The sequence below is a fragment of the Ascaphus truei genome, chromosome 21, assembly GCF_040206685.1.
Source record: "Ascaphus truei isolate aAscTru1 chromosome 21, aAscTru1.hap1, whole genome shotgun sequence".
Classification (NCBI taxonomy): Eukaryota; Metazoa; Chordata; class Amphibia; order Anura; family Ascaphidae; genus Ascaphus; species Ascaphus truei.
In genome coordinates, this window is record NC_134503.1 from 17,468,524 (window position 1) to 17,489,461 (window position 20,938).

General features: G+C 46.0%; 1 protein-coding gene across 6 annotated transcripts in view; it reads right to left on the reverse strand.

The window, feature by feature from the left end:
- Positions 1-20,938, reverse strand: part of FKBP15 (FKBP prolyl isomerase family member 15) — a 52,484-nt gene that overhangs the window by 26,843 nt on the left and 4,703 nt on the right. For all 6 annotated transcript variants that reach the window (XM_075579196.1, XM_075579193.1, XM_075579194.1 and 3 more), the window contains 9 exons: positions 9,456-9,565; positions 8,159-8,246; positions 7,902-7,971; positions 5,163-5,237; positions 4,961-5,059; positions 3,922-4,071; positions 2,463-2,531; positions 1,650-1,793; positions 1,091-1,218 (listed from right to left, as the gene is read on the reverse strand). In XM_075579196.1, the coding sequence (XP_075435311.1) occupies positions 1,091-1,218; positions 1,650-1,793; positions 2,463-2,531; positions 3,922-4,071; positions 4,961-5,059; positions 5,163-5,237; positions 7,902-7,971; positions 8,159-8,246; positions 9,456-9,565 (933 nt within the window). The remainder of the gene's footprint in view (positions 1-1,090; positions 1,219-1,649; positions 1,794-2,462; positions 2,532-3,921; positions 4,072-4,960; positions 5,060-5,162; positions 5,238-7,901; positions 7,972-8,158; positions 8,247-9,455; positions 9,566-20,938) is intronic.

Genomic DNA, 20,938 nt, shown 5'->3' on the forward strand with positions numbered 1-20,938 from the left:
ATATAACATCCAGCGCAAATTGCGGTCGTCCCAAAAGGGTTAAACATTGAAGATGATTTCAAGCCTAAATATTAAATGCTATATTTTCTATATACACATATTCAGCATGTAACTAATTAAAATAAGTAATTTAGTATCAAGTTAGAAATTATATTGGAAAATGATAAACTGCCTCTGCAAAGATAAGTTAAATCAGTCTGAAGACAGACAGGTGTAGACATGCTTTATGCGATTAAAGAAACTTGGTATGTTTAATGTCTGCTGAGATGAATAGTATATGATCAAGAATTTGGAATCAAAGGTTAGTTAAATAGTGTTAAAAGACAATACAATAGAGATGGGTCTTAAAAGACAAGGAACAGGATTAACTATAGTTACTTAGTGACAGAACAAAGAGGGGTTTCTGAATCAGGGTAAATACTGTATTGCTAGATGAAGAAGCAGGGTTCTAATGACTAAGAAGATTTGGCTGACAGTGATAAAAACAGGTATTGCCATGTTAAGACAGCTTGAGGAAAAATGTTTAAAGATTGCATTTGGATTTATAGAATTCAGAATCATTTACCACCAAGCTAAGAACAAGCAAGCCAACGATTCTCCACTCTGTAACCAAATTCTATATGCCTGAATGATGTACTGTAACTGGCTGAAATGAAGCTGTGAAAGATGTTTTCTATTGTGTCTGAATAAATTGAGAAGAGAACCAGTCCGTGGACTATTTGATATATATTGAAATGCGAGACATGTATTTGCACCCATCTAATAAGCAAAACTTTATTTAGCAAACAAGCCACACCCATCTTCAAATATCACTGCTTCATTACTAGTAAAGCCTCAATCTGCGACTGGAAGAGTATTCCACAAGGGTCCTGGCCACTACAGTAATATTTCATTGCTATACACAGCTCTTTGCATAATAGACAAATACAAACACTTTCCTCTGAGAATTTACAATCTGATGATTTGTTCCCAAAGGGAACAGGACTTTCTCAAGATCACATGGAGATTGCAATGGATTATGGGGCTTCTCACTTCAGAGGAGAGCGATTGAACCACTATGCAATACCCAGTTACAGTGTTTAGGTCTTACCCAGGCTTGGGTGGCACCGTGGAAGGTGGCTGGGATAAGGACTCAGGAGGGAGGCTGTCGGTGATGGATACCGGAGAATCCCGAGATCCGATGCTCTGTCTGTCAGACCCCAAATCCTTCAGCTTCATCTGTGGGGTGGGAAACATGTGGGGTGGGGTCCAGCAACTATAAACTTTAGCCCACAGAGTCTGCTCTCCCGACGGCAGGCCTGCCAACAGCCTTTACGAGGCAAAAGGAAAATGCCGATGTGGGTCCCCGGATTGTTGGGCTCGGAGAAGGGTGGCCCAACTTCAGGTATCGGCAGGGTGGGAAGCCCGGTGCCACCGGGCACGGGAAATACCTGACCCCAAGGTGAGATGGTAAAAAGGCAGAGTGACGCACTACTAACAATGCAATAACCTCCACCGATGGCGGCTTCTCGCCGTGATGATGCAAGTGGGGGCAAGAGAGAAAATGGGGTCAAAATGAAAGAGGGTGGGAGGGGGAAATGAAAGAGAGGAAAGAAGGGAAAAGGGAGAAAGGAGAGAAAGAAAATAAATCATGAAGAGAAATCACTTACTCGTTTCACTTCCACCTCGAAAACGAGTGTCGCATTGGGAGGAATTCGATCAACCACTCCCTGGGAACCATAGCCCAGCGCCGGGGGAATAACGAGCAACCGTCTCCCTCCTTTCATCATCCCCAACATCCCTTCCTCCCAGCCCTGTGCAGAGAAAAGATAAGAAAGTAGAGGGGTTGCTGAAGATCCCCAGCGAGCCTCACCCAATAGGACCTATTTTGAAGGTGACCTTGATGTGATGCCATTTAAATTAGATGGCCAAACCGGCATTTTACTTTTTGTTTTTAGTTTATTTTAAGTTTTATTTAAAGAGGCAATCCAAGGAGGTGATTATTTTTGCAAATGTTGTAATTTAAAGCATAATATGCAGCCACGTCACGTCACCACCAGTATGCAGCCACGTCACGGCATGACCAGTATGCAGGTCCTAACACTACCTGTGAACATTCTCAGTTACCTCTGCTGGAGGGAGCATGGCCTCAGGGGACCTGTCCTGCACAGGTACATGAAAAAACCTGATACTTAAAAAGTTGGGTGTGGTGACCTTAAGGCCTGGGAGGAGGGGCCACCAGCCCCTAAACAATCTTCTCAGATTTGTTTATTTGAGGGCTACTAGGGTCACTAAATGAGTGGATAAGCAGTTATATTGGTCTTGGGTTCACTATTTAGGTTTAAAAATAAAACACACACACAAAAAAAAACCACACACAAGAGGGACTGCTTCTTTAACCAGAAGTTACCCCACTTCTAACCTTAGTAAAGGTACCTGTAACACAAAGAGTTTCTGAATGAATTCATTCCCCCCCGATTTACCTTGATGACCTTTCCAGTTCCCAGCTTTAGCCGCAACAGTTTGTCCTTCTGTACGTTCGAGTCAAACACCTGTACGCAAGACATCACTGGGCTCAGTAATAATAATAATAATAATAAATGTGCTGCTGCCCACTCTACCAACGAAAGGTTTATAAGCATTTTCCCCCCAACAATTACTGTGCAGAAAGATACGCAAGGATTTCATAAATATGGCCATCTAAACATAGCCGAGAACCGTTTCACTGCGGAGGGCAGATTGCTTGTTAAATTCTGACTGGGGATTCTGATTTCTAGGTTTTTACCAAAAAACATTACTTTATTTCCAGTTAAAACCGATAAAGAAAAAAAATAAATAAATAATAATACAGAAGTGATGCAACTTTTCGGATTAAGTTCCATCTCCTCTTGCAGCAGCTCAGCCGCAGGTAGGAGACAAAGGCAGCCCAAGGGGAGTCTGGAAACTGAACAACGTGCGCTCAGAAGCACCAATATATCTCAATTTGTGTAAAAGGACCGATTTTGTAATACTTAAAAAAAAATTCTTTTATTTATTTTTTAGGAAACCAAAGATAAATACAGAAAACCGGAATACCTAAATAGGACGTAAAGTGCGACCGCTTAATAATTATTTGATATTGCCCAAAGGGATAACAGACGTAAAGGACTCTACATTAAATGGTTCTATATAATCCATATTTAAAATGGATCAGCAGTTGAAAATACACTCTATTTACCACCAATATGCTACACCATGGTGGTAACATTGTAACTGTTCCCTGTTACACACACTTCCAGGCCCACAAGCCTGGAGTGCCATAGGATATTGTAATATCAACTATGCCTGGATAGAACGCAGTTTCCAAACCTCTCCGGTACGGGGATCAGTGAACTCTACGATCACGATTGAAACGACTAGTATGGAACAAAACGTGAAATACTGCATCAACTCAAGAGTCAGATCTAACCTCATATACAAGCATTGCCCATGACACAAACATAGAACGGTGTCTCCCTGCCTCTCGTAGAATAATGCGGAAGAACAGAAATACAGCTCCAATTGGCTTATTATAGTTCAGCCACACTTAGGGCGACCATATTTGTCCCGGCAAAAAAAACGGGAGAAATGTCACGCATATGCAGTCGGCGCTCGCCAGGGGGACAAAAAAAAATCCGGTACATCACCCGAAAAAGTCAGGGCATAGCCCTAAAAACCATGACTCTCCCCGGCTGAACCGGTACATCTGGTCACCCTAGCCAAACTGTCCGATCAGTCCGTTTTTATACGAAATGCCACATTGAAGTCAATAGGGAGTTTTGTCCGAAAAACATTCTGGTCGGCCGCTTTGGCGGATCTAGAATAAGCCCCTACTATCCGCAGATCCTTGCGATATCTCATCAGGACACAGAGCTTGTGAGACGGTATCCCACCCACATCCCACTCAGAGTCTACAGTGTGTACCTGGCCCAGCCCTTGGTTCTGGAATAACCATCCTGTGTATGCCACTTCCAATGAGTCTCCAACATCCGCAGCCTGCCCATCCCCTGGGAGCAGATCCTGGCACAGGACCGCGTCCAACGAGGGAGAACTGTTACACTTAGCGATGCAGACCTGCAGAGAGAGGATACAGGTCAGGGTCTCGGGGTGACACTGCGTAACGTGGGCAGGAACCTGGAAATGTAAAGCTGCCCAGGTGCCTCAACTGGCAAAGGAGCATGCAACTAAATAGTGTAGGAGACAGGAAGTGAATATAAAAACCCTTCCCCGTCACCAGGTTTCCACCAAGTATTTTCTTCTTCATTTCAAATTGTGGCGACATGTTAAAGGGGTTATATCCAAGGGATTTATTAACCAATATCGGACAACGATAGGTATTTTAAAATAATATTTTTTGAAAGTTAGTTTGTAAACACTGAGCAGAGAACCGGAGGAAGTTGGATTTCCTACTTCTGTTCCCTTCTATCGGATGTCACAGCGTGTGCAACAGATCCCCCTCCCACTGTCTACTTATCGTCAATGACCCTGATAAGGACAGGGTGCGCGAAGGGTAAAGAAAACACAAAATCTTCCCCATTCAAAGTCCCTGAAGAAATGGAATTTGAAATGAAAAATGGCATAAAGTGTGAAAGCATTTCAAACAACAGGATAAACTGTTACCAAACATTAGCTTGCACACTTCAGTGAACCTAGCAAAGGTGTGGCCAACTCCTCAAGGGCCACTAACGGGTCAGGTTTCTAGGATATGCCTGCTTCAGCACAGGTGGCTCCAGTTACAGAGCCATCTGTGCTGAAGCAAGAATATCCTTAAAACCTGACCTGCTGGTGGTCCTTGAAGACAGGAGGTGGCCACCCCTGCACTAGCAGATGAAATGAACATACAATTAGAGCAACACAGGAGTGCAGACAGGTAGTTGCAGAGTAGATATCGATCAGCAAAATGGTCTCAGTCTTGCACGTACAGGGGCTGCAGTGTGCGCTGTGCACTGCTGTATATAAATACCTGCTTACTGAAATCGCTGGCAGCAACTTCTGACTCAAACATAACCGACCAGCTCTGCCTCTGATCATCGTAGAAAGCTGCATAGTTGTTCAGTTGAACCTAAGAAAGCAGCAAGACAAATGCCCCCGTCACCTTCCGGCAAACAGTTTGTCTCTTGGGTTAAAGCCATACAAAAAAACCCCCCAAAAAACACAGTGCTTACCGTGAATATAAACCCAGGGTGGATCCTGGCAGCTGTAACCTGCTGCTGTTGATTGAGGTAAAGGAGAATCTTGTACTGAATTCCAGATAAAGACAACAGAAGAAGTGGAATCAGAGCAAAGCGCAGAAAAGAACCAGATAGAACTATTACAGATAAACATTACAGGGACGGTCTCACATATTGGAGGGTAATATTATTCATGTAATTGACCTAATTAAAAAATATATAATAACAATTCAGGCACATATTTAGTAAACGGTGCTATGCCCCAAGACAACTTCTGGTGCCGGAAGAGAACGTCACAAGCGGTATTGTGTAACTAATTTTAACCCTGACCAAGGGGCCTTGAAACGTTGCTCTATTGTGCACATATAACAGAGTGTGTCTGCCAACATTTGCTTTCCCCGTGTGTGCTGATATTTTCTGTATATTCTGCTTTTTTGTTACATAAATGAAAAAACTTGGCGAGAGCAAAAAGCAAAATGTAAGTCCTTCATTATTATTATTATAGTGTGGATCCAATTGGGTTTTTGACTAATTGAACCCTTATTGTGTCTAAGGAAATTAACTATACATGCAGGGGAGCAGGTCAATGAAACTATTTGCACTGTACCATTAGGATGACAGACATGAAGCGTTAGAAGCCGCAGTCTCTCCTAGGACCAAAGTGAATGAATGGCAGTGGGAGGTTCTCAACGTTAAATGTAGGCGTTTAAAAGATCGTCTAAGTATGAGTATTTTAAAAAAAAAGTCACGTTGAAGGTTTCCAGAGCTACGAAACGAAGTTGGAGTGTTTTTACAATCTTTACCTACTCTCTCGCTCATAGTCAGACTGTTTGAAATGTGTGGCAGTTGCGGGGAGATTTCAAGAGCCTTTCCCGGTTTGGGTTTTTTTTTCTTGGCCAACGATGGCAGCCGTTTAAATCAGGTGGCGGGAAAGAGCAAGTAATGACCAGGAGAACATGCAAATTAAACTGACCGGTGGGAAAAAAAAAAAAAAAACACGTTATCCCCTACACATGGAGAAAAAGCAGCCTTGTCGTCTTTTAAACCTTTAGTAGCGAGGCCCCTGAGACATTAAGAGTCCCACAGCCTCTCGGGCTCATCACGATCACGTCATCCCAAGATCAAGAAATCCCAGATGACTGTAACGGAAGAGGAATCCGTCTGTCCCTCTGCCTGGGACAACTCTCCTTCGATCATATCCTTCACCATCTCGTTGACCAGGAAGGTTCTTGACTTCCTATGCAGACTCCTGAATAGGCAATCTCTAGGTCATGAAGAGGAAGGCTCGTCCTCTCTGTAAGATCTCTTTTACTACCTTGAGAAGTGGGTTGATAAGCTCTACATCAAAAGTGGACGCTTCCAAGCTTATTCTCTGAAGATTCCATTTCCAGCTCCATCCGGCTGATTTGTTCGTCCTCGGAATTCTCAGTAGAGGAATCCAACGGTCTTTCCCGGATAGTTTATGATCTTACCCCCTTCTGGCCATTATGGGCAGACATCGGAGAGGCTGCCTCAATGTCTTGGGTTACCACGGCCTTCATCTACAAGATGAAATCTGGCATCAGCTCAATTGGGTCCTGTGGCAGGACGGCCTCGCAGTGGGGTCAGGAAGAGTCCCAAACGGTGGGTAAGGTTTTAACGTCAGTGGTTTCTTTTCCAGTCAGACAATTAATAGGCACACTGTTCCTTTAAGGAAAACAAACCATAAAATAAAAAATAAAAAACCTCTACTCCCCTTGGGAGATTAACTGTAGAGTAGGTCCCTAGCTATCCCAGAGTAGCTAACCTACTTCCAGGTCAAACAATATTATGCAAACATCTGGCATGAAAAGATAAAAGTTTTTATCTGTGTTTGGGGAGAGTCCAAGTAATCCCTTCAGGATACTGCAATAGCAGACTGAATTCCTCTGCAGGGTTGGAAGGCTGGTTCCTTGTATAAAAAGGGCTGTGTCCAGCAGGCTGGTCTCAGCTTGTGGCAATCCTCTCTGGGGGAGCAGAACCTCTGGCGTACTTCCTGGTTTGGAAAAGTCTCTTACTTCCTGCTCAGGTCTGGCACCAACAGCTGCCCTAGCTCAGTCGTGATTGCCCAGGTATCTGACTGGGTTAACCCTCTGATGGCTGGTTTCAGCCATCAGAGGTATGTTTCCCAGGCATAATTATCAGCGAATGACTTCACCCTGTCACAGGTCCTTTGCCGCGTCTCTTGGCATTCCTCAGTCTCCTATTTACCAATGCAGGCTCATCACAAGCCGCATAATGATTAGTTTCCCTCGTGACTGTCTTCCCAACAGTTGCTTCTGTGTACATAGATGGCGCTATATAAATAAAGATATACAGATAACTTTTTTCTTTACATAAGAAGTCCTTGTGATGGTATAAGTAATGTTTTAGAGCTAAAAGTCCTGCATTCTGACATGGGCCTTTACCGGCTAGTCAAGGCCCTCAGAATGATCAGCTAAACACGTTCTCATAACAAAAAAACAACACAGGCTGTAAAACCACATTTTTAATGGCAGTCGAGGTGTTTGCTGGCGAGTTGCCAGACTGTCGGTGTCCTTACATTTGCTTTACCTCTGTCTACTAGTATTGACCTTCATGTAGGTCACTCCTCTGCACTTTGAGGTCTCAACAATATGTTCACCAACAGGCGGCAAGGTGTGGTGCGGAGACACACAAAAGGAGGCTGCTTCTGGTAGAGGATCAGGTTCTAAACAGACATGCACAGCCACTCACCTTCTTTGCAGTGTGGTTACCCAAAACCGCAGCTCCAAATTTACCCTGCTTCACAAACTGTCCGTTTACACTGCAAAGAAAAAAAAAAAGAAAGAGGAAAATGGGTCTGTGCTGAATTGTAACTATTTATGGCTTTGAGTAAAGAAAAATACCACTGGTGGTGCATTTGCATGACTCAGACAGCTCTGCCACCCTGTCTTTCCCCATTATCGCTTGGCAAACAGTGCTTCCACTTCTATAGACTGAACGGAACTTACTATCTGTAGGCGTGAACGGCTGTGGCAAATAGTACAGACGGAGCCGGGGCTGAGCCGGCCGCTCCTGAAGGTTTGGGGGCTTTTGGACCTGGGAAAGGAAAATAAAAAGGTTAATCGGCTAATTACAGATATCATGAAGACGCTTGAAAAGCCCCAGTCCTCCACTCCGGTACCCTGCCCCCCCTCCCCCTCGCTTCCTCTGGGTACCAGCTAAAGAACAGGGGAGAGGAGAAGGCAGGAGGTCAGAGGGGGGAATTTGAGCCCGGTGCCAAAGGGTTTTTAACCCCTTCCCAGGAAGAGGAGTCTACACCGTACTGCTTTAATGTATATATTTGTAAATGGCACAACGAGTGCATCTTTTTACAGGCCGCTTCACGGGCCACATTGTTTTGCGCTACGTGTGTGTTTATACTGTAACTTTTTGTTCTGTTGATGCACCCCAGACTGGTCTTTGTAGTGGGTTTTTGTGCTTTCTGTAGCAGTTAGAAGAGCCCCCCCTTCTCTTTGTACACCGGTGTGTTACCTGCAGGGCCACAGCAAGTGGGAACAGCAGCAATTGCCGTGTGACTACTACTGGGGCCAACCGCGAATATTGCGGGGCGGGCCTCTCACCTTCTCCATCTCTTGCTGCAGGGTCCCTCATATGGGCATCACGTTGCCATGACAACGGTACATCACGTTGCTATGGCGCCATGATGGAGAGATCCTGCAGTAAGAGTAGGAGAAGGTAAGAGTTACAGATGCCCCGCGCTCTCCCCCGGCAACCAGGTTAATGGCGGTGGGGAAAGAGTGCGAGGCCCCTGTAACCGCGGGGCTCGGCGAGACTGCACCGATGGAAGCGCCACCCAGCCGGCGCTGCGCCGCATCATTACTGTTCCACCAACTATTCAAAGAACAGAAATGGATTCATTTTAGGAAGACCCCCCCTCTCTTTCTGCTTTCGGGACGCCAATATTGTACATATATTTCTCAAACACTTTAAAAGTCCATTTGATAACTGGATACTAAAGACTAAACGAGCAGCAGGGAGCTCAACTCATCCTCAAGTCCTCCCAACAGGTCAGGTTTTCAGGATATCCCAGGCACCAAACGGTAGAATTTGTAAACTCTACGTGGCACGCCTGCAAACTCGTACGTACAGCGCAGCGTCCACGGTCTGCACTATACAAGAAATGGATCAGCGTCTCCAGGATAATTGCCATTTTCTGAATACTTGCACTAAATACAGAGAGGGGATGTGTCCGCGTCACCCCCGCAGCTGCCAGCGATTCAGGGTAACCCATAAACCCGTCCTCACCAGCTGAGCCCTGGCCTTTCTTCGGCTGTTTGGGAGCGGTGTATTGGAAGGATTCGTTCCCCTGTCCGGCCACGGCTTGGTCCAACCCAAACAGAGACGCCAGCTTTGCCCTGCGGAAAGAAAGACACTTTAAATAAAAGCAGGGTTTAGAGCCAGCTCCAGTGCCCAAGAGCCACCAACAGGTCAGGCTTTCAGGACATCCCTGCTTCAGCGCAGGTGGCTCAATCAGTCCCTGCTTCAGTACAGGTGGTTCAGAGGCTCAATCTTCCACTGAGTCTCATTGAGCCACCTATGCTGAAGCTGGGATATCCTAAAAACCTGACCTGTCGGTGGCCACTCCCTGCTCTACAAGCTTCACTTAACCTCCTTGAACATGTCCTGTTGATATGGCTGGCACAGCAAAAGGCTCTTATACCTGGGGTGTGTGTGGAATTTGTCTTATGGAATAACACGGTTAAGTCATTATGGGCCGAAGTATTTCCTGAGCCACAGAACCGCGGAGCATTGTGCGTTGGGAGAGAGCTACACAAACTTGTTATATTTTAGGAGAGGGTAGCTTCTGTAATTAGCCCAGAACAAAAAGCAGATAGCCGTGTATTTCTCTGGGGCTCTTCACAGCGGGGCTTTTTCTTAGGCCTCACACACACAGAATCCCAGCAGGCCCAAAACTTGGACCTGCAAATTTGGTCATGCCTTGATGGGGCTCGCAGGCTTATAATGCTTTGGCCAAAGGGTTTAACTAAATGACCCTTTTCCCAAGAGAATATATAGGTATTTCACTGTGTATTTTTGTCACATTGGATGTAGCATTGGGCTTTTCCTTCTTTTGTTAGGCCATATTTGAAGCGCTATTAACTCCTAAACTATGTAACAAACATAAAAAAAAAACCATTACAGTGGCATGCACCATATTACTGTAGATAAAATATTTGTTGCCAACAGGAACTGGATCCATTAAAGAAGGGGTGGCCAACTCCAGTCCTCAAGGGCCACCAACAGGCCAGGTCTTGGGGATATCCCTGCTTCAGCACAGAGGATGCAGTCACTGATGGAGCCACCTGTGCTGAAGCAGGGATATCCTGATTACTAATATATATAGTAATGTAAAATAATAATTGTTTCCATGCTAAACAGAAGGTGCGTTAGGCCCGTTCTGCAGTGCCTGCGCTTGCTGCGCCGTGCGCGCGGCATTTATAGTTGGCCGACGTTAGTCAGCCTTTCTATAACGGTGACGCGCGCACGGCAAGGAGAAGAGTGGAACCAGCCGACGGGGGAAGATGAAAAAAAAGAAAGAATTCGCACCGCTACCGCCGCTGAAAATGTAAGTGTGTGTGTGTGACGTTATTACATTTTTTTTTTTACAGGATTTATTTGAACACACACACACACACACACACACACACACACACACACAGTGTGTGAGAGTGACGTGTAAATGGGGCGGGGGGGGGGGGGAAGGGGAGGTTACTGGCTTTATCTAATGTCTTTTAGTGATAAGAATTAGGGGCCTATGCAGAGAGCAGCACTAGAATAAATTGGAGAGTTTAAGAAAAAGTAGCTTTAATGGAGAGTTTTATTCTCCATATGCAGAAATGGGCGAAATCCACTATTTTTAGCATTACTGCATGTGGAGAATTGTAAATGAGGAGATGCGCGCAGCTGAAAGGGAGAAAAAAAATTTGCGCATTTATTTATTTTTTTCCCCTATAGCCGGCGAGCTCCTGCTTTTTGCCAACTGTAGTTGGCGGAGAAAATTGACGAAAATCGCGCCAAAAACAGCCGCTAGATGGCGAGCGCGCCTTTCTGAATTTGGATATTTTTCAGACTGGCGAGATGTAGGTTCTCGCCAGCCGCGCGGCGAGATTTTCAATTAGAAAAAAAAAATGGCGCTTTTTTCCTACCTCGCCATTTTCGGCTGTTTTTAGCGCGATTTTCGCCGGAAAATGGCGAGATTGTTAATAGCGCTGCTCTCTGCATGAGGCCCTTAATTCCTCAAACCCAAAAGGTGGATTGTTCTAGTCGATCTGCTCTGTGTTTGAGAAGTAATTATCCAGTCAATGTTCGTAGAACAGAAACCATCAGCAGCTGATGTGCTGGAATTAGTATTACCTGGGGCAAGGCTGCATTAAGCTGCAGTTCAGTCTCTTTTATTTTTTATTTTTTACTTCAATAGTTTCATGTGGGCAATCTCCAATTACCTAAAGAACTGCATAGCTGCCGGTCAATTCGTTCTCTGTCTATTGATCGGCCAAGTTTGGCGACATCTTTAAATATGGGGAATGTAAATCGTTGCTATAGGAACAAGCATGCTTGTTAAAATAGAATATAAGAAAATTGGTCTTTCAAAGCTGTTTTTTTTTTAAAAACAGAAAATGCTAAAAGTGTTTTTTCTTACTACAGAACTGATTTATTAAAAAAAAAAAACACACATGCAGGATATTGCCTAAACTGCAGCTTTAAGAAAAGGTTTCAGTCTCAGAAATTGAACTTATAGTTCACTTTTTTTTATTCAAATATCCTTTACTTTTAAAGCGACTATTGTTTGTACGAAAACATTGCTCCAGGCCTGTGCTGCCAAGAGGGATTGCTTTATAATTCAACTTAAATTTTTTTTTTACATTGTTTTCTTCTGCTTGAGTTAAACCGTGGCACTTCCACCTGCCTCTTTTTTAGTTCTAAAATACATTCTCCTCACCACTGTACAGTTGCTGTTTTCACACCAAGTTTCTTCCCAGCTCAGATTTTTAAAACGGTTTTTTTTGCACCCCCCCCCCACTGTAAAAAATTAAAATAAAAATAATCCAAAACCTAAAATTAATATGGCTGCTCGCCACCTCTCACTTAGGCCGCGGTTATAGAGCCTGTGACGCCACGAGCGAAACATGAACTGGGACGGAGGCGTGGCCTCATTGGCTGAACCGCTCATGTGACGCGGAAAGAACAAATCCGACTATTTTCAAAAATCGCGCGCACTATATGCGCTACAATTATTTGTTCCGGTGGAGATCGGCGCCACTATAATCGCGGCCTTAGGCCAGGATTCAGTAGGCCGTGATGCGTGGTATCGCTCCCCACCCCGGGTTTGCCAGTGACTTTAACAGCAGTGAACGCTGGCTCCGTGCGAGATACCCAAACATGGCGGACAGTTGTTGTAAACATCTTTCACACGTGGATGGGCAGCATGCGCGGGACATTAGCACACCTCCAAAGACCTTTATCAGAGACGAGTAGAAGAATTTTTTTCTGCTAAGACCCTTTGTAGTTTGCAAGGAAAACAGCTCAGTGCTGTCTGGTGGTGTGAAGGAAGTGAGAATAAAAACATCTGAACACACATTTTGGGCCTTTTTAAAATACATAATCAAAAGAAATTTAAAAAAAAAATCTGGAGCTAAATTATCAAGATACTGCAGGTCATTTTGGAAGAGACAAAGAACAGGTCATTTTGGAAGAGACAAAGAATTTCAAAATTATTTGCCACAGAGGGAGAGGTCTGTATTTTATCCAGGCCCATGGATTAGAGCAGGGGTGCGCAAACATCCTGAGCTGCGCCCCCCTGCCTGGCAGGCGCAGCATTCGTGCCCTCCCCCCTCTCCAAGGGCCCGGGGTCAAAAGACGCCATAGCTCATGTGACCTCACCGCGTCACATCGCTGAAGAGCCGACAGAGCAGGTAAGGGAGTTACAGAGGCCTCGCCTCCCCCGGCATTTAATTTAAATGCAGTGGAGAGAAGAGTGCGGGGCCTCCGTAACCGCCGCGCCCCCCCCCCCCCCAGAAATTCTCACGCACCCCTGGATTAGAGCAATAACAAGCATCACATTGCAGGTAGGCGCACAATACACAAGCTCAGCGTTTCCCAACTCCAGCCCTCAGGGAACCCCAACAGGTCAGGTCTTAAGGATATCCCTGCTCCAGCACAGGTGGGTCAGTAAAAATGACTGAGCCGCTGATTGACCCACTTGTGCTGGAGCAGGGATATCCTTAACACCTGACCTGTTGGGGTTCCCCGAGGACTGGAGTTGGGAAACACTGCCACTAGCTTGAAACTCACCTGCAATGTGCTGCTTCTGTTTTGCTCCATGTGTCCAAGTAAGAGATGGATATCAGCAAAGTTTTAGGGATCAACCAATTCCAAATATACACACACCGTTATATACAGTTTTTGTTTATAGCACTGCAATAACTTAAGTTTCTATAGGTTTTTTTGTTAGGGGAAAAAAAAAAAACACCACATGGCATGAATAGTAAAATATCCCCATTACCAAATGTTTTTTGGTGGGTCCTCTGGTAATCACCAGCAACATCCCCCGATTTCCACATAACTGGTTAAAAGTGACTGCAACCTACCTGCAATTATCCAAGATCAACACACCCACTGTGATTCTAAACTAGATCACCAGATGGAAGTGGCATTGTCAGCTATAAAACACACCCACACACACACACACACACACACACACACACACAGATGTGGGAGAGGCTCAGAGAGTGACAAGGTCACGGGAGTCCCCTTTTCACATTGCACTCAAAGTAGGAGAAATAATGTACAGAAAGATTTAGGGCCTCATGCAGAGAGCAGCGCTATTTAAAATCTCGCCATTTTTTGGGGAAATTCGCGCAGAAAACTGCCGAAAATGGCGAGTTACGGAAAACGTGCCATTTTTTTTATCTTTTTCAAAATCTCGCCGCGCGGCTGGCGAGAACCTACATCTCGCCAGTTTTAAAATTCTCCTAATTCAGAGAGCCGCGAACGGCATCTAGCGGCTGTTCGCGCCAAGAAAATGGCGCGATTTTCTACTATTTGCCTCGCCAAGAAAAGTTGGCAAGTAGATGGAGCTCGCCGCCTATAGGAAAGGGGAAAAAAAATGCGCGATTTTTTTTTAACACATTTCTGCAGCGCGCATCTCTCCAAATTCTAACTCGCCACACGCATTAATGCCAAACATTGCAGAATTCGCACATTTCTGCATATGGAGAATAAAACCCTCCAAAAAAGCTACTTTTTATTAAACTCGCCAATTTTTAAATTCGCTGCTCTCTGCATGAGGCCCATAGTATCCACCAAAGGAACTAATGTCCCGTAAAGAGTATAAATATGCACATATTGCTCTGTGGGAGAGGCTGCATGCAGAGATCTTCTGAGCTGTACTTGTTTATAAAGCTTGGTTGATGTGGCTTATTAAAGTAGCAGTGGCTATGCTCAACACCAAGACATTACAGGTTTAATAACACACTGCAGCAAAGCTCCTTATATGAACAGAAATCCCTTTACCTTTCAAAAGAAATTATGAACTGTGTGTAAATTATAAAATGTATTTATATCTTTATTTATATAGAGCCCACAGTGTATTCAGCGCTTTACAAAGACAATACAGGAACTTATAATGCAAAAAACATGATACCATAGGAGGAGAATCCCTGCCCCGGAGAGCTTGCAATCAAAATATAAGCAGTGTTCGTGAAACTACAGAGTACCCTCGCTGAGCCCGCTTATTATGGAAAATTAAGGGGGGGACGGGGAACATGGAAATATACTCGAGAGAATGATCCCAGTTTGTGGGACTCGAAGCCCTCAGTGAATAGCGATACATTTTAGTGCCTGACTTTTAATGGAAACAAACTAAAATAAATGGAGGGGGTGGGGGAGGGAGGGGGTGGGATGACTCACGAGACAATGCCTATAAAAAGGACACAGCTAGAAAGTGAAGAGAAAACTGCCCGTCAGGCTGTGCAAACTCGGATTACACAGGTGAGACTGTTTATCAGACCTAGAAATGCAGCCGATGAGGACGCAGTGAATGAGGTGCATGCAGGCGAGACCTGTGTAAGCCCAGTGAATGAGGTGCATGCAGGCGAGACCTGTGTAAGCCCAGTGAATGAGGTGCAGGCGAGACCTGTGTAAGCCCAGTGAATGAGGTGCAGGTGAGACCTGTGTAAGCCCAGTGAATGAGGTGCATGCAGGTGAGACCTGTGTAAGCCCAGTGAATGAGGTGCAGGCGAGACCTGTGTAAGCCCAGTGAATGAGGTGCAGGCGAGACCTGTGTAAGCCCAGTGAATGAGGTGCAGGCGAGACCTGTGTAAGCCCAGTGAATGAGGTGCAGGCGAGACCTGTGTAAGCCCAGTGAATGAGGTGCAGGTGAGACCTGTGTAAGCCCAGTGAATGAGGTGCAGGTGAGACCTGTGTAAGCCCAGTGAATGAGGTGCAGGTGAGACCTGTGTAGGCAGGAGGCTCAGAATTCCCCCTCACCAATTAGGCAGTAATCTATGTGGAATTATTAATCAGCTGCATTTATATGTCTGATAAACTGGCACCTATGTAATCAGTCTGTACCGGCATTTACAGCCGACAGGCAGCTTTCTGTTCAGTCTCTATAGGTCTAGTTTTATAGACATTGTATTTTGACTCATCCCATTACCTCCCCCCCACCCCCAATTTTAGTTAGTTTCTATTAAAAGATATATTTTAGTACATATCACTTCACCAAGGGTACTGCGTGCTACAAACCGAGATTCTCTTCCTCTTTTGAATATAAGTATTGTTACCCCAAGTCTACACATACAGAAATAGTGGTACACTATTAACACCCTCAACCCCCCCCCCCTGCAGTATTATCACACCTCCAAGGTCTCTTTTCCTTATGAAGAAGAGACCTGTGAGGTTTGCAAAGCTCTGTACACACCTGTTGGTCCATTACAAAAGGTAATCACAGGCTGTAATACAACTAGCCAGACAGACCTAGTGCAGGGGCGGCCAACTCCAGTCCACAAGAGCCAACAGGTCAGGTTTTCAGGATATCCCTGCTTCAGCACAGGGGGCCCAATTAGGGACTCAAAGACTGAGTCACCTGTGCTGAAGCAGAGCGATCCTGAAAACCTGACCTGTTGGCAGCACTGTTTGGAATATGTAACCAAGAGGAGCAATTTGCTCCAAAAACACACAGCAAAACCAATGATCCGCGTCAATTTGCAGATGCATGAACATGGTTAATATGGCTTCGATTGGCACAGAAGATACAGATCCCCGCGTATTACATATGAGGGATAAAAACCAACCCTTGGTTCTCCTGCCAGAGGTATCCTGTGCTCCATGGTTGGGACATCCTCTGCTCGTCCCTGCTGCCTTGTGTACGGCTCTCTCCCTGGTCTCCTGACACGGACAGTAACCCAGCCCCTCTCACATCGGCGAGGTATGTATCACCTCTCTGAGCATCCAAAACCAAGAGAACACACCAAAGCAGAGACACTGACACAGTGCCTGAGAGCAAACTGCATCTCCAGGCCGTGTCAGCGAGGGGAGCATGTGATGCAGGCAGGAGGTTTGTTTTAATCTGGACACTTTAATTACATTAATAGGAAGCAACTGACACTGGTTTGTTCGGAGGTTGGGAACGTTGGTGCTGTCTGAAATCAGGTCACTTGAGGATCGTAGCTATCAATGCTTCATTTAGGGACTTTAATTCACCTCGTTAGGACCTGTGTCAGGCTCACTAGTAAAATGTGCTTTGCAAACGATTGAGATTGTGGGATTATTCTTTATTGTATTCTAAATATTCACTTAGATTGTAAACTCCCTGGGGCAGGGATTTCCTTTATTGGCCGACTTTGTTGCGGTTATTGTATTATTTACTCTATTGTCTTTGTAAAGCACAAAGTACACTGTGGGCACTATATAAATAGAGATATACATACATACATACATACAGTCCGGAGCGACTGTTAAATGGGGATTTCCCCCTGAAAACAGCCTTAAAATCAGATTTGGACAATACAGCATGACCCCTTATGACCTTAAACCTAATTTCCCTCCCAACACATTTAAAGTTCATATCATGTTGCAGCCAGGATCCCCAATCATCGGATTTCTTTTTTAATTCCTCAAGAGAATATTTGGTTTCTGTGTTCACTATAACAATGCCCATATTTAAGTAGCGAGCCAAGCAATATCCTACATGTGCTTTTGTTGTTCATTTTTTAATAATCAGTTCTGTAGTATTCGATGAAACAGGGGTGCACAAACTGTATGCGTTGCGCCCCCTGCCTGCTCTCCCCCCCCAGTGTCGCGTCCCCCCATAACTTTAATCCGATGTCATTTGATGACACGCCGCGTTGCCATGGAGACACGGCTCCCGAAACCAGCTTAATTTAGGTAAGCGAGTTGCAGAGGCTGAAGAGCGCGGGGTCTCCGTAACCGCCGCCCCCCCCCCAAAAAAAACTCAGGGCACGCCCAAGATAAAACTTACTTTGTGTTTTTATTTTTATGCCACTCAATGCCATTTTTAATGAGTTTCAATTTACTGATCATCCTTTGTCTATAGCAGGCTTTAATACATACCTGGGATCCTAGATTTCAAAGTACGGTATCAAAAGGGGGGGGGGGGAGGGGGTAACATTTCCCCAAATATATTGAAAAACAGAGTTCAATATAACAGAACTAGTTTAAAAAAAAAAAAATAAAAAAAAAAAAGCCAAGAATTTTTTTTTCTTTTTTAAAGTCAAGAACTGTAATGCTGATTAAATGTAAATACTTTTCCAGGACGGCTACACAGCAAAAGGCAAACCCCACTAAGAAAATATATATATATATATAGCCAGTGGTTGACAAATCACCAAAAAATCTACTCGCCACACAAAAAAATCTACTCGCCACCTAGTACCAAACGTGTGCTGCTTGGGCCAATATTTACTCGCCCGGGGGTTAAATCCACTCGCCCGGGGCGAGCAAATGTATAGGTTTGTCGAACACTGTATATAGCTACTAGCGCTGCCTACAGAACAGAACGCAAAACAACGGCAAGTGATACACTCCATACAAGCAGCCTGGAGAATGGAATAGTAATTAATGACCTCTTTTAAATGGTTAGCCAAGAAGGCATTCCTATGTCGCCCAGAAAACACCCCCTGGGGATGGTGGAGAGGAGACCAGGATGGTTTGGGTGAAGTTGCCAGGTGAAAAGTCCCACACTTTCCCTAGGAAACGCTCACCAGGACCTTTTCTTCGATGTAGTGCAAGGGTGGACAACGCCAGTCCTCAAGGGCCACCAACAGATCCGGCTTTCAGGATATCCCTGCTTCAGCACAGGTGGTTCAGTCATAATAGCTGAAGCAGGGATATCCAGAAAACCAGACCTGTTGGTGGCCCTTGGAGGACAGGAGTTGGCCACCTCCGATATAGAACATAGAAGTAGCAAACAAGTTGTACTGTAGATACAGTGCGACCGATGGAGGGGACCGTGTGCAATACTTGTGTAATACAAGTGTGCGGCCCTATGGACAATGTCTGCCGCGATCGCGATGTAGGGGTCCGTGCTTCGGTATGCGACCCCAGCAGTGTTGATCCTTCTGGGAAAAAAGGTAAGGTTTTCTACACCTGTATGAATTACCATCTATCCCCAGCAGGACTACCCCCGGTTCTGCTGCACCAGGGCCCCCGACTTTGAGGTCCATCCTCCCACGCACTGGCACAGTTCCATAGCCCCTCTATCTCACGGCCTCTGGATCACACGATTTTTCATGCCATTTTCTCCCCCCCACTTGCGGACATTAAATGGATTCTGCAAACACTTATAATTATCTTGATTAAGGTCCCAAGAGGGACAGAAAACGTTGATCACCTAATAAACCGCCTTTTTGAGCAAAGTTCCTGGCTAGCGAGAGAGACAGAGAACCTACCGGTTATTTCACAACATCCCCCGGCGCACTTAGTCTTAACGTTACCTTTGCATTGACCCAACTCTTATGATTTTTCCAGATTTGCAACAAAACAAAACAAAACCTTTACTTCGATTTGTCAAACTGCACGTTATTCTGGTGTATAAGACTTGGGCTAAGGCCCCGCTGCACGCGCCCGCCTTGCTTGCCGGCGGCACGTGCAAGTTACTGCACCGCGACTTGCGGTCTGCAGGTAACTTTTTCCGGCATGGGGGGGGGGGCGTGTTCAAAATGTGGCAGGGGGGCGGGGCCATGACAGGGGCGGGCCAAAATGCAAGCTATTTGCAAACACCCAGCAAAAGCAGGAGATATAGATATAGATTCTATTTATTTATTTCCCTGACACTGCTTCCGGCAGTGACCGTAGCCCTCGCACTCTCTGAGCGCCCCCCCCCCCCTCCCGGAGCAGGGTCAGCCTGAGAGGAGGGGGGTGGGGGGGCGCTTCACGGCTGCAGAGACACAGACTTCCCTCCAGCTCCCCTCCTCATTGGCTCACTGCGAGACCACATGACGCGTCGCCGCTTGGGATCACGATCCTCGTGTATCCCCTGCTGGCTGACGCGTCACAGTGCCCAGCGAGCCTTGCAAGTAGGGGGGACTGGGGCTGGCTCGGAAGGAACTCCGGTCTGGTGAGTGACGCGCATGCCGCCGGATGCAGCGGGACCCAGGCCTAAAGCTTTGGTCCCGCTGCGTCCGGCGGCGCGCGCGTTCCTCACCAGCAGGGGTATCTTTCTTGAGCCGGCCCCAGTCCCCCCTCGCTGCACTGCTCACAACACGCTGTGACGCGTCAGCCGCCAGGGGATGCAAGAAAATTGTGATCCCGAGCGGTGACGCGTCACGTGGTGCGCTGATAGCCAATCAGGGGCAGGGGCGGGAGCTGTCAGACAGCTTCCTCCACAAGGTAGGGGGTGGGGGGGTGGTGTGTGTGTCATTTGTGAGGGAAGGGGCAGGGAGTGGAAGCTGCTTACCTTCCAGCAGCCCGCAGCAGCTCCCTCCTGCAGCCCGAGCCCGTGGAGGGAGGGGGGGGGGGGGAGTAGCGGGTCCCTCCGCTCAAACCACGCCCCCCCTCCGCTCAAACCCCGGCCGCCGCTCCCTACAGACCGCAGATAGCGGTCTGTGCCTCTCAGCGCGCTGCCTGCATGCAGTGCGGGCGCGCTGACTGAGGGAGCGGGGCCGTAGCCTAACACGATGTATTGCATCAGTTGTAGAAAGCAGCAATCTTTATTCTGCATTTGTATGACAGCTTAAAGTGTCCAACTGCAGGATGCCTTCGGGCGCCTACGTTCAGAAAAAGGTGGTCATGTCTGAGAGCTTCATGGTTTAGTTACAGTAATGGGGTCAAAATCTGTGTAATGTTACAGTCAGACAAGCCCCTTTTCTCCTATAAAACCAGGTCAGGTTTTCAGGATATCCCTGCTGCAGCACAGAGGCCCAATCAGTGACTCAGTCAAGTGCTGAAGCAGGGATACCCTTAAAACCTGACCTGTTGGTGGCCTTTGAGGACTGGAGTTAGCCACGGCATGCACTAATAAAAGCGGTATTTATGGCACAGCGCATGGTACTTGACCGTTTGCTTTTTGTTGGTGTATCAGTTCAGTTTTGAAAAGCGAATACGATGCTCCATTACGAGTGACATTTTCCCCCCACACATCCTGTTGTGGGATATGGAAGAGAATCAGCAGTTTGTGTGCGTGTGAGCTAAAAGGAGGAAATGATTGTGATAAAATCCAAGGTATGTGCATTTCCTATGAATTCATTCAAGATCACAATGTCTCAGTG